The 13,395-nt window shown below is 29.5% G+C and overlaps 2 protein-coding genes and 1 long non-coding RNA gene across 5 annotated transcripts in view; all 3 read right to left on the bottom strand.

Moving 5' to 3' along the window:
• Positions 1–479: 479 nt before the first annotated feature.
• On the bottom strand, positions 480–5,221 carry LOC117169338. Of its 2 annotated transcripts, none has more exons than XM_033355675.1 (4): positions 5,076–5,214; positions 4,291–4,543; positions 1,028–1,261; positions 480–735 (listed from the first exon to the last, which is right to left on the bottom strand). In XM_033355675.1, exons 1-4 carry the CDS (start codon positions 5,135–5,137, stop codon positions 607–609), a joined length of 678 nt encoding a protein of 225 aa, XP_033211566.1. In that variant the 5' UTR covers positions 5,138–5,214; the 3' UTR covers positions 480–606. The 2 variants fall into 2 exon arrangements, with proteins under 2 accessions (XP_033211566.1, XP_033211567.1); XM_033355676.1 differs by having other exon boundaries at positions 613–735; positions 1,048–1,261; positions 5,076–5,221.
• Positions 5,222–5,401: 180 nt separating this feature from the next.
• Positions 5,402–6,528, bottom strand: LOC117169192. Its single transcript, XR_004466626.1, has 2 exons — positions 6,270–6,528; positions 5,402–5,737 (listed from the first exon to the last, which is right to left on the bottom strand). It is a non-coding gene; the product is annotated as an uncharacterized LOC117169192 (long non-coding RNA).
• A 4,119-nt stretch (positions 6,529–10,647) lies between these two features.
• The window catches only part of LOC117169365 (rho guanine nucleotide exchange factor 12), a 118,235-nt gene continuing 115,487 nt past the window's right edge, over positions 10,648–13,395 (bottom strand). For both annotated transcript variants that reach the window (XM_033355710.1, XM_033355711.1), the window contains one exon: positions 10,648–12,456. In XM_033355710.1, coding sequence (XP_033211601.1) covers positions 12,358–12,456 — 99 coding nt within the window. In that variant the 3' untranslated portion in view covers positions 10,648–12,357. The remainder of the gene's footprint in view (positions 12,457–13,395) is intronic.

The raw sequence follows: 13,395 nt of genomic DNA, 5'->3' as shown, positions 1-13,395 counted from the left end.
GAAATTTATACAAGTCGGTACTTGTTGACTAAACGCAAAGCTTCTATGCGCGTTAGTATTTTGGTTTGTTTAAATTATTTCTATGCTAAATAACAATTACAATCCTATTGGAGAAGTTAAAACCGTTTTTCCTGAAACTAAAAACGACATCCTGGATGTATTGACTGGATAAAGTAAAAGGCAGTAAATATACTTCACCGAAATAGTGGTATGAATATCTGGATTTTTCGGTAGGAATAGTGGGAATTTAAAAAGGAGAATAATTCTACTGAAATTTTGGTATAAGAAGTCACAATTTTGTTTTATTTGTGTCTGTTCTGTCAATAAATCAAGTGTAGTGCGGGTTTTTAGTGATGAGATGGACGGTATAGGAGACAACCCCGACAATCGAGAAGGAAGAAAAATAACCCAACAAACTCTGGAAAAACTTCGACAATAGAGAACAAAAGGTAAGCGATTATTTAAATTAAAAACAATACTTTTCTTACCAAATTCTTATCCAGGAAGAAATGTTTTATTCGAGAAGCGTAGAAAAATACATATTTTATCTTATATGACAATGTAAAAACGCACAATTGAAGTCGAAAAATCCAAGAAGTATAGGTTTTATTTCTTCAAAAGTAAATCCATGTATGCTCCAGAAATTAAAGAATCTTTTGTGATTCCCAATTTCTCCATAAGATCCTTGCTGATCTGTTCACCGTGTTCAATCGAGTCATTGTCAGACAAAACCACCTGCGGGGAAAACAAATTATTGATGATTAATCATATGTCCTCATTTTGCACATAACTCTTTTTTATTTTATTTTAAATTTTAGTACAATTTATTGACAAATTCTCAAAATAGAATTTCAAAACATATTCTTTTTAATTAATTTTCAAATAAAGAATTTGTTATTCGGCTTCAAAAAATAAAGCTTGTGGATTTTTGAAAAATCTTATTAATTATATTTTATGTATAAACAGAAGAAAAGAAATTTACGAATTTTCTATAGATATACTTTAAGGAATTTAATAACAAACAAACCTCAAGTTCCATAAACGAACCTAATCCAGTCACTTCGTCCACATGAATTCGAGTTTGTCCAACGAGATATAGTAGCCGTACTTTTTCCACAATTCCAAGAGTTCCATATGCAGTGGAGAGAATTTGTTCTATTCCATTGCATGCATCAGGTGTCAAAAACGTTTTCTCGAAATTAGATAGCTTTGGTCCTTCTGTATCAGGTCGATTGTAGTACACCAAGTCTCCTGATCCATCCTAAAATTGATCAAATTACGTATTAATAGCTTTTCTAAATGTTATTCAGAGGGCGGAAATTTAAATCTCGGAAAAATATTCCATGTCATTTTCTAGTTTATTACTGCTTTAAAAAATTTTCCCTGCGATTTCAACTGCAAGAATAAATCATTATTGCTACAATGGCATTAACGACTGCAAGTAAGAATGCCAGCATAATTTATAATATGAATAGCTAGAAATTAAACATTTTTAAATGATTTAAATTGAAACTTGGGGATTTTAAATTGAAATACTATGAATCTTAATTTAAAAAAATTTAATTTATGGTAGGTTTCCTGCCAAAAATTAGATTTCTGAAAAAGGTATTTGTTATATTATCTTAAGAATCAAACTAATATTACAAGTTAGGTTATTTCAAATAAAAAACATTACGTTTAAAAAGAACATTTCATAAACTACAAAAGCGTTTACATTGAAAATGTTTTTTTCCTATTAAATTTTTTCTGGCTACAATAGCTATTTTTAATGATTAGGTAGTTACTTATTTTAAAAATTGGAAACAGTAGAATTGCAGAGGATAGTTTCCTTCAAATAATAAACCATGCTTGATTAAAATTCATCTATTTTTACAAATCTGGTAAGAAGGGACATTGAAAACAAAATTATAGTATAAAACCTATTGTTAAAATAATGATTATTGTTAAGTTTTTAAATTGCTTCGTAAAAAAATAATGTTTTTTCTTTCATGAGACTTGACTAATATCATTTCAATTTTTAAAATCATAGACATTTTGTATGTTTAAGTTTCCAATTTTGTATTTCAAAGTGAATTCATTTAACATCGGACAGGCAATTCTTGTTCAAGTCAGAGAATCAGTTTTTCAACGGGCATAAGACGATGTCTTATAAATTTGCCGTATTTTTTTTACCGAGTTTTTTAAATTGAAAACGCGAATGATCAAAACATGGTCAAAACTTTTGTTAGAAGTGTGATATTTTGCAATCTAATATATTTATTAAATTTTTCTTTCTAATTCTGATAGAATTTCTCGTCTTCTTTCGAAGTTTAAATTTCACAAAATAACGGTCGTTTCTCTGGAATTATTCAAAGCGAATTAACTAAAAAAAACCCAGAGTTTTTTTCCTTTTTTATTTCTTTTTAGATTCGTCCTGAAAGATTACATTCCATGATAATTTGCCCTGTCAACGTGCTTTGGAGATACATTTTTTGTGCTCTGAAAAACAAAAAATCACGTTTCTTGCCAAAACGATACAAGATACGAAAAAAGTGAAAGAAATTAAGTGGTTTTTTTAAATAAAGTTTTTATAGAGACATTTTGTTTCTTTAACTTTTTTCGTACCGTGTATCGTTTTGAAAATCATCGTGATTTTCGGTTTTCAGGCAAAAAATTCTCTTTTCTCTCCAAGGCGCAGGCCCGGGACAGACTATTATGGAATATACTCTTTACATAGGGACAAATCTATCAACAAATCAGGAAGAAAAAACGTTGGGATTTTTAGTAAATGGCTACCGTTTTGTAAATTTTAATCTTTCTTGCAAATTTTCAATGGACTTCGTAAGAAGACGAGAAATATCAGAATAAAAAAAAAGTTAAAACATATATTAGATTACAAAATAGCACACTTTTAAATTAAGTGTTGACCATTTTTTGATCATTCGCGTTCTGAACACTCGATTTAAAAAATTCCCGATTGTCCATATTGTAATTTTCGTTTTGCTGCAAATGAGTTTATGGAATTGTCTACATTTACCGAAAAAATATTGCCGATTGTACGAAAATTTCAGTACAAATAGTCCCTTTTCCAACTTTATTGTCTCGAAAAAATCCGGCTATTAGTACCGAAATTTCGGTACCAGCAGTCACGGCTTAAATTTATCTTTCTCTAGAAATGAATGTTTCACAAAACTCGCAATTTCAATATTTTTATTGTTCCTTTTCGCAATGCTTATAATTGATCCATGAATTAAGTACATAATTGTTGCGCTGAATTTAAGTTATCAGGAATAATCTTCATTTTATTTTTAAAACATCGATTATATGTTTTGGTATTTTAAATCGATTTTATGTGCTTCATATGTATATGTTTAAGTAAAAGAAACACACAAAAAAGCGTATCTAAAACGATTTCTAAATTTGCCCCGTAAGCAAAAATTAAAAAAAGAGTTTATTGCTATGTTGATATTGTATTTATGGGCAAGTGGGTCAATTTTATTTGAAATATTTTTTGTGATGATATAAAAAAAATAAATTCCTAACCCTATTTTTTACTATTTTCAATGATCTCTTTTATTTTGTAATTGGATTCAATAAACTTTGCAGATTTCATCAATATTTATATTGCAAGATGTAGGTGAAATTCATCAAAAATATTACAGAGAGTGAAATTGAATTCATTTATACAATATTTTCCATAAAATTAACTCAGAAGATCTTTAATACAACTAAATGTACGTATAAATTTGTTTAGATTCGTATTGAGTAATCAGTAGAAGCCGTAGTTTACCATACAAATTATATTATGTATAAAATATTATAATTAGTTTTATAGCTTCCCATTCCCTTTGGATATTGTTCAATTTATTTAAAATTTTAAAAATACCATGAGGGCAACTAAATAACATATTTTGGTATCCTATAGATATTTTTCTTTCCAAACAATTTTGTTATAAATAGAAGATTTTTCGTTGGAATTCGAACTTTGATCAACTGGAAAAAGTAAATTCAAATTTGTCAAAAAAGTAAATGCAAGTCAGTGATAAAATCTGTCGACTTAACGTAAATATCTTATTCTCTGACTGATTATGTCATGTTAGAAAGTGTCCTTAAACATGATAAAATATTAAGAATCAAAGGCAATGCGTGAGTTTAAAGGTTATGAGTATAAAAGTTTAAATTGTTTGAATAGGTTCTTCGGAAATCAAATTTACAAACTAATAGATACAAACTTTACAAAATTAATTTTAGCTTCATTTTAAGTTTTGAAAAGGAAAATATTATTCTTTAAAAGTAAATAGGTAAAGTTACTTTGTATTTTCGGAGTTTCAGTCTGCCTGGTCTGTCAGCAGGCAAGTTGAAAAAAATATCCTTTTGAGGAATTACAGTTTCCTCAGTATCGCTTATGTTTTTCACTTTAGCTAGAAACTCTATCAGGTTGTCAACTCGAGCTTTGATTTCTATGTTTCTCATATTTCTTGTTCCAAAAACTATGAAAATAACGCACAATAACCAGAACCAGTCGTTACCGCTACCGGCTTGGACATGCGCATTTATCTCGCACCTATATGAATTCATTTTCAATGAAAATAGTCAGAGTTAAAATTATTCAGACTTAAATATTAATATATTACACACCATGACTACTATATTTGTCAATTATTACGACGATTATAAGAATTTATCTGAAAATGAATTTTAACAACTATGCATATTTGTTCAAATTCATTTCTCACCATTGTATCATTCAAATTTAACGATTATGGAATTATTTAATTTTGATAAATTTAATAATTTGATAAATTTAATTTGAAATACAATTATTTAATAATTTAAAAGTGTGCTATTTTGTAATCTAATATATGTTTTAACTTTTTTTTTATTCTGATATTTCTCGTCTTCTTACGAAGTCCATTGAAAATTTGCAAGAAAGATTAAAATTTACAAAACGGTAGCCATTTACTAAAAATCCCAACGTTTTTTTTTCTTGATTTGTTGATAGATTTGTCCCTATGTAAAGAGTATATTCCATAATAGTTAAATTAACGATTAGTTTAATCTTAAACTGAAAAATTTCGAAGAAAAATGAAACATACCTTTTTCTATTGTATTCCTGTTTACTGTATAGATGTTGAAATTTTTCTAGCAAACAAATCATATAGATTATTATCCTGCAGAAAAATACAGCTGGGTCACAATCTAAAAAATTGTTTTTCCTATTCGAATTAAAGATCTCGAACTGCCTGTGGCGCGTTTCGAAAAAGTTTTTATTTCATCCTCATTCGGCACCTGAAATCTTGAAATACAATCCACCCATTTTGTCCTTATTTTTTTTGTGAAATGTCAAAAAAAAAATAAATAAACCTCTTCATTTTAGGTTGTTCGAATGAAAAACAGTGTATGTATATATTATTTTAATTTATTAGACTTTAATATAGGCTTTGCTTACATCTGATATGAATATTAATTATATATTTTTAATTTTATTTGGTTGCACTTATTGTGATCTTTAGTATCAGAAAAATGATATTGAAGTTCCTGGCAGGTACGTGAATAGAAATACTCCTTCCGGTTAAACATAATTTCAGACAGATCTTATGTGTCGTTTTTTATATGTTTATATCTAATGAACTTCCAAATCGACGATGTTGAGTATGTGGTTCATTTATCGAGGCATCCATCCTTCTTATCAGCTCATCATTTGCTTAGCGCAATAATATGGGAACTGGACGCCTTTCAAAAGTGTGTTTGCAATATCCTACGAATATAATGCGTCGTTTTAAGATAAGTTTTATCCTCGCGGTTTTATCTAAACTTGGGTGTGGCATAATGTCACACAAGGAAACTTCAAATTTGGAAATCAAACTAATTTATAAAATTTCGATGAATTAAACTTCAAGTAAGAATTATTCGTTCTCACTTTTGATAACAATTTGCAAATCGGATAATTTAAAAATAATTTTCAGGAAGCAATATTGACAATTCAATATGTCAGTTGCAATAAACTACGACTCAAGTTTACTCTGGAATGAGGATCGAGTTTCGATTGACACAGTTGCTATGAAGTAATGTAAGTAATGCTAATTTTGTTATCCGTTATTCAACTCTTTGCAGCAGAAATTGATCTATATTCACAAATCCAAAAAGTGAGAAAAATGGAAGTCACGTCAGTCAAAGTTCTTTTTGTCATTTTTAAATAAAATTTTTTACTTTTACCCTATTGATAAATTTGTTTACAACATCTGCCCCACTCCTAAGTTTAAGAAAAACTTAAAGTTTTATATACTTACGCCTAGCGAACTTATAAATGCTGAGATGGTGTAAATTAAAATGTAGAAAGGGGCACAAAACCCTGCGACGAAAAATGAAATAAATAGAAGAATCAAAAGCCAAATAATGAAATTAATAGGATTACACGCCATTTTCAGTGTTTTCTTCCGGAAAACACACGCGAGCAAGTTGCACTGAAGATTCTCGTAAAGCTTTAAATAGAATTGAGTAGAATTCTGTAACTCAACTTACACCAACGGGGTCCCCTTACATTCTCTCACCTCCCACTATAACGTGTTTTCACCCACCAACGGTGTCTTCTCAAAAAGTGGGAGTGAAAAATAAGAGGGGAAGAGATAATGATGCCACCTTAAGTCAGGAAGTCCGGGACGGGGTACCTTATAAGAACCGATGTTTTAAAACGTCAACAACTAATCTGCGTTCTTCTCTCCAAAGATTTCTCTGTTTTAAATTGATAAAATCATTTTTAAATTCTTTCTATCTTTATTCCTGTTTCAGTGGAAATTTCAGGGACTACATTAAAAAGAACTTAAGGAATGGGAAAAAGGGTAATTGTTTCACGAAAAGTAAAGGGACGATTAAACATTTATTTATACATTTAAACAAGAAACAATCTTTTTATAAGAAATTAATTAGTTTAGAAATACTGATAAATGATTTTTGAAAGATTTCTGCCATAATTTGTTTTAATTAAATGTACATATGTCGTTGAAAATAAATTCAAGGCGATATAAAATATCGATATAAAAAAATCGTTCTCATAATTCAAGAATATTTCCTCTTCTAAATAAAGGCCTTCAATAATCATTAAATTGCGACACTTATAAATATAATTAAATATTTCTACCCAAGATTTGTTATTTTATCTTCTACTCTCAATAATAATTTGAATGCAAATAGAAAACAAAACTATTCGATGCTCTGAAACTCAAATTAAAAATAGTCCAAGTTTGAGCGAAATATTAAAAACAAACTATTTAAAACGAAGTGTTTCGTCGTCCCGAGTTTCGGGATGAGTAGTCAAATATTTTACATAGGCTGGATAGACGTCTTGAAAATTCGGGATGAAAATAAAAGGATTAGCATCCATGGATGCCAATCCTTTTTACGTATTTCGGGATCTTAACTGTTTGTTCACATAAATATTGCTAAATTTTAAGCAATATTTTTCAAATCTTCAATTAAAAATGGTTTATCATTGAAAGATTTACATGTACAATTGAAGTGAGGGAGTACAGAACTATATAAGGAACTAAATCGGAATTTCTCAAGAGAGTGAGAAAACGTTCTGTACAATTGAAATGACCATTTAAAGATAAGACAGAAGTCCAGGTGACGTGTTGCTGATTAAAACCCCAAACAATTTGATTAGAAACAGTTATCTATTTTCTAGGGAATAAATGTATCAGCTGACAATCTCAAAGTGACACTCATGATCAATTTTCAATTTAAAAAGATCAGTTTTCAAGAAAGTAGTTAAATTTTCATCCAAAAATGAATTTTCAACTAAAACTATGAATCTTTAACAAAAACATGATTTCTTAACAATGTGGTTCAAACAAAATAGTTGAATCCTTAATCAGAGAAAATTAATTTTCAACTAAACAGCTGCATTTTTATCTAAAAGAGAGGAAATTTCTACTAGAACAGAAGAATTTTTAAATACAAACGGCAAATTTTCAACAACAAACATAGTTGAATTTTTATCGGAAAAAGATTTTAATTTGACTTTGCAATACCAAAATATGAATTTTTAACAAAAAGTGGATTTTCTACGAAATAGTTGAATATTTTTGAAGAAGCAACTGCAAAAAAATATAAATACCAGGCAAATCAATGATGAACACGAATTTTATATTATAGTTACCGCAAAACTTCGTTTTGAAAATTCCCTAATAATTTTTAACTGACCAATTTTTCATTTTCCCTCCAGATCATTAACATTCAAATACCAGAATTAAAAAATAGTAACCTTTTTCACCTAGAATCTTTTATAAACGGAATAAAACAATTCCAAATTAAAATCAAAGTTTTTTTATTTATTCTTTTTGATGTCTATTAAAAGTTAGACAAATTCCCTGACTTTTGCAGGATTTTTTGTTTCAATCCCTACTTTTCCCTCACCAATAATATTTTCTGATTTTTTTATTGTTGTCGACTAGGTTCGTTTTTCACTTAACATGTTTCTTTGGGGAGTAAAGTTAAATTCATAATAAATTTATGTAAAATTACTGTAAGTTTTTTTTGATTTGTGAATCCTCCAAAATTGCGTAGATGAATGAGGAACCCCTCACCTCTCCGTAACAAATCGTGACAAAATCTCTTGACCCTTCCTTACCCCTTGAGCTTTTACGTAATTTAAGCTTTCGCGATAGCATATTCTAGTTTTAAATAGAATAATTTTGCAGATGGAAAGCAGACCACAGTATTTTCAAATATCGTGTATTTAGAGAGAAAAGGGGAAGTTTTTCGAGAATAGGGAAAAAGGGAGAATTTGAAAAAAGGGAAAATGCAGTAGAATAGGAAAAAGACTGTGTATCCTGAAAATTGTATATCCTTGTTGTTTACTTTATGGATCATTTCTATTTTTTGCTTGCCTAAAATGTTTCATATTCTGGAATCTCGGATATTATTTTTTTAGTTAAAAATAGTTCTTGAGGAAACGTTTAATCGCAAGATTTCATTGTCTGCAAAATGTAGCTATAATGAGCTAAAATTATTTAGTCAATTAATGTATTCAACAAACGATAAGGGGCTTTATCATTCTCCAGATTTGATAATGAAAAATTATGATATGAGCAGAAGTTCTTGTACAGTCACTAACGAAAATTGAATTTTTATAATGGAAAAATCTGATTTTAGGTTTTAAACTTTAAGCTACGACGAAATCCCTTAGAACGGCGGTCGGATGTGCGTCTGTTTGTTTGTAGTTTACCACTTCTACTCTATTATAGGGATGAGATTCGGCATATTACATATATGACTCAGCTCTAGAGTATTTGGAGAAAAAATATCCATCTGTTTATTTATTATAAGGATCTTTTTTATTAATGATTAAAAAAATTATAAGTGAGGATATTTTTTTTATATCACTATTGCTAAAAGCTTTTCTTTCAGTCCAATTTTTTCAGGAACGGCTCAAATTAAAGCTCTTGGCATTTATAATTGGGATAACATTTTTCTAAATCAGTGCTTAGAAAATAAGAAAAAAATTAAGCGATTTTTCAGACTAGTATACTGAAAACTGTTTTTTTAGTACAATTTTCTTCAAAGACAGATCCAATTGAAATTCTTGGTATTTAGAATATTTTTACATGCCAATAACGATTATGGCGATAAAAAATAAAATTCGTTGCTTTATTCTTCTTTTTTTTTTAATAGGTGGTTAAAAATAATTAAATTTGAATATTTTCGCAACTTACGAAAGCCTTCCTTGATAGCGTTTGCCGCCCTCTTCTTAGACTGTTTTTAGAGTTGTTATCAATTTAATGTTTATTGTATTGCGAATGTGAAAATAATCGAAGAGTTAACCGTGGAATTATGATATTTCTCAGAATTTAAGATATTTCAAGTACAATCAATTGAATGCATCGTCAATTCAAATGAAATAAAGTAAAGAGAATGTGATTAATTCCTAGTAAGTTCAGGGTGATATAAAATAAATTGGAGGCGAATTTAAAGTGATTCAATGCAAATTCGAATTAACTACATGAAACTGGATTGAATTAAATTCAAAACAACTCGAATTTGATTCCAGATCAATCAGCGTGAACTGAACTTCAATTAAAATTTATTCCCTGGAATTCCTTTTTAATTAAAGTAAAATGAAGATGATTTGCAAGGCATTTAAACAATTTCATTTTAAGTAAATTTAAACTAACTTATATGAATTGAATTCAAAATGATTCAAGTTAATTTAAAGAAACTTACCTTACTTATCTCTTTTTATCCGAACTGAAGGAGAATTCAAATGAAATTAACTTATTCTGAAATAAAATATACTGAATTTCAAAACTGGTTGTTTCCTGTAAATTAGCAAATCAGATATCAGATTTCAACCATTCATGCAAAAAAAACCTGCCGCTCGAACACTAATCTACAAAAAAGTATTCACTTTGACAAGTTTTAAACTTAAATTTATTGAATATTATATAAATATTCTAAAATCTGTCCTTGGTTTTATAATAATAATAAAGCTCGAGTGTTAAAAAAATAAGATACGACTTACAATACGAGTTTGAAATCTCGGTTAAAAACGCTAGATAAATCGAAATACAACTCAAAATCTAACGATTTTTTTGGTCATGTTTTTGTTTTTCGTTTTTAACCGAAACTTCGAATGAAAGCGTGTGTAGAGCAATAATAATTTCTATTGTAGTAACTAATAATGTTATTAAATATTTTATACATTTACATAGTATTCTATTTATAATAACCATTTGAAGTTCAATATTAGGTATGATATTAGTATCTAACAGTCACAAAGATTTTATGTAAGTAGACAAGTCTTTTGCTCGGCTGTCTGTGAGAGAACAGCTATTTTTATTTGCCGTTCTTAGGACAACAATTTCCCCCTACGAATACTCTAGTAGCCTAGTTGCAATGTTAGCTGCATTATCCTATAGTGAATGCCTCTGGCAATCAACTATACTTATCGTTAGAATACTTTCGAACTCTGTGCTCGCTACCAACTCACGTGGACACGTCCGCACTGGACTTTAAATCGAGAGACGTTCCAAATGCCAACATTTCATTACGCTTAGCTACTTTTTACTTTTACGTGATGATACGTACATAGTTTCAAAAGACTCTCATCAGTAGGAAAATTCAATTTCAAAAAATTATTTTTGGTCTCTCGCTCGTTCCTTAATCCCTAAGAAGTTGGAATTGCTCGCGCGATCTTTTTAAAGAGGAACTTTGCATTGCTTATTCAAGTAAAAATAGCACCAACGGGAAATTTAATTTATATCAAACATCCGATTATGAACTTTCTCGTGTAAATTATTAACAAAACCTTGTTTCCACTTAAAAAGAACTACTCGTAAAATCGTTTTAGAAACGTTACGTATAATTAATATAGTTTCAATTGTTTCACATTACGACGTGAAAAGAGAATACACTTTCCCATTTAAACCTTCGATGATACGTATAGCTTCGAGTACAATGACTATCCTAAAATATTGCTTTTTGTAAAAAACAGGCACTTGAAGTATGTTTCGTTTAAAAAATGATTTAATTGCCACATGCACTTTGTATAATAATGTATAACAAGAACAAAAAAGACTATATTTATCAATATATCTCGATCATGATTAGCGTTTCAATGCCGCGGAGCATTCTGCTTATAAATCAGGCTCGGCACAAGTCCGTGGGTAAAATACCCTCGAAATTAAAAAAAAAAAAAATGGGGTGTTTATATTGTTTTCCGCGAGGAAAAATCGACACTGCGATATTTTCTTCTTTTTCAAATCGTGATAATTTGATCAATTAATAACAATTCTGCGACAATTCATTATTCAATTATTCTTTCGCGGTGTATTCAAAGAAAAAAAAAGACTGGAGCCTCCGAAAAAGACTTCTGTTTCTAGAAAATACTCTTCCTTACTAAAAGGGACTTCGAGACTTTAAAAGTGGCGTACAAAATACAAGAATCGGGTTTTGGGTGGACAGTACGTCCTAAGCGGAACACTGTATCGAGTTTGATAGAAAAGTCGTCAAATATCGAGTAAGAAATTAAATTGACTATACATACAAATTACGATTCATGCAAATCTAATTGTTTTGCCGTAATTGCATAGCATAAGCACTCAGCACTGTAGGAACGAATTCGCTGACTTTTAGACACCGAATCGACTACTACACACCGAAAGAATCCATTTACATAAAATCTTTGGTGAAGTGATTAAGCTTAGACCCAGTGATCTTTAATAGATATCTAACACTGTTACATTCGATAAACAGCTACTAGCCATCTGTCATTTTTTACATAATTTTTTGATTTCCTCTAGTACGAGCACCCACTGCTCGGACTCGCTTTTATGAAATGCACCAAATTTTCGAAAAATTCGCCGAGGTTCTTGTGAGCTATCAACCCACGCTGTCGCCCATCACTTCAGTGACTGCTATTACTTTCTCCTCTGCCTCTTCTGTTTCAACTTCCGGTTCGCTCTCCGCATTGACAACTTCCTGTTAGAAGAAATTGGGATTTTTAAATTGATACTTGTTTATATATTCAAACTTAAATTTAGGGAATTTGATGAGGAACTATTCACCTTTGAGATGTTATTCACAATCGCTCAAGAATCAAGATAGAGGAGGGCATAATTTCAAATCATTCTGAGTAAATGTGTAGGAACATAAACATTTGCATAATATCTAATTAAAAGCGCATAATTTTGACACATTAAAAAAAGAAATTATAAAAGCTGATCAAGCCCGCGCAGAGAAAATATATATTTGAAATTTTAACATTTTAACAATTAGAAATTTTCACAATTAGAATCATGATAAGGTGAATAATTCCAAATTCAAACAAGAAACCAAACAAAAAAATCTTTTTTTTTCATTCAACGATAATAATTTCAAGAAATATAAATACTGAAGGAAAGAAGAGAAAATGTAGCTACGCGAAATTGCTAACTAAAATTTAAATGAAAACTTTTAAATTAAAAAATAAGAATCCGAACAAATCCTTTTAGCAAAACTTGTATTCGATTTTCAAAGAATTTTGTATGCAACAAACCCATTTTCGAAAAAATGTTGGTTATCTAGTTCAGTACTGCCATTATCCAACTTATCAGCTTTAAAAGATTCTAAAACCGCGATATCCCGAGGGATTTAGTAAGTGAATAAATAAGATTTAGTTGACGGATATCTTTTTCACCACGAGAACAGCGCCATCTGATAAGAAAATGATTGGGAAATTGGATGCTTGATTAAAGATAATTCGTTTGTTAAAATTATTCGACAATTATTGAAAATTCATTGTTTATTCTACAGTAGAAAAAAAAATAATATGCATATTAAAATCTAAAAGTTCTACCCAATTGTTCCAAGTTAGTAGCGCTGTTATCGCTACATCGAAGGTGGATTTAATTTGGGCTTTTTATAAGTGATATTAGTCAT

Source organism: Belonocnema kinseyi, chromosome 3, assembly GCF_010883055.1.
Source record: "Belonocnema kinseyi isolate 2016_QV_RU_SX_M_011 chromosome 3, B_treatae_v1, whole genome shotgun sequence".
Lineage (NCBI taxonomy): Eukaryota > Metazoa > Arthropoda > Insecta > Hymenoptera > Cynipidae > Belonocnema > Belonocnema kinseyi.
This window is presented reverse-complemented; position numbering and strand designations above follow the sequence as displayed.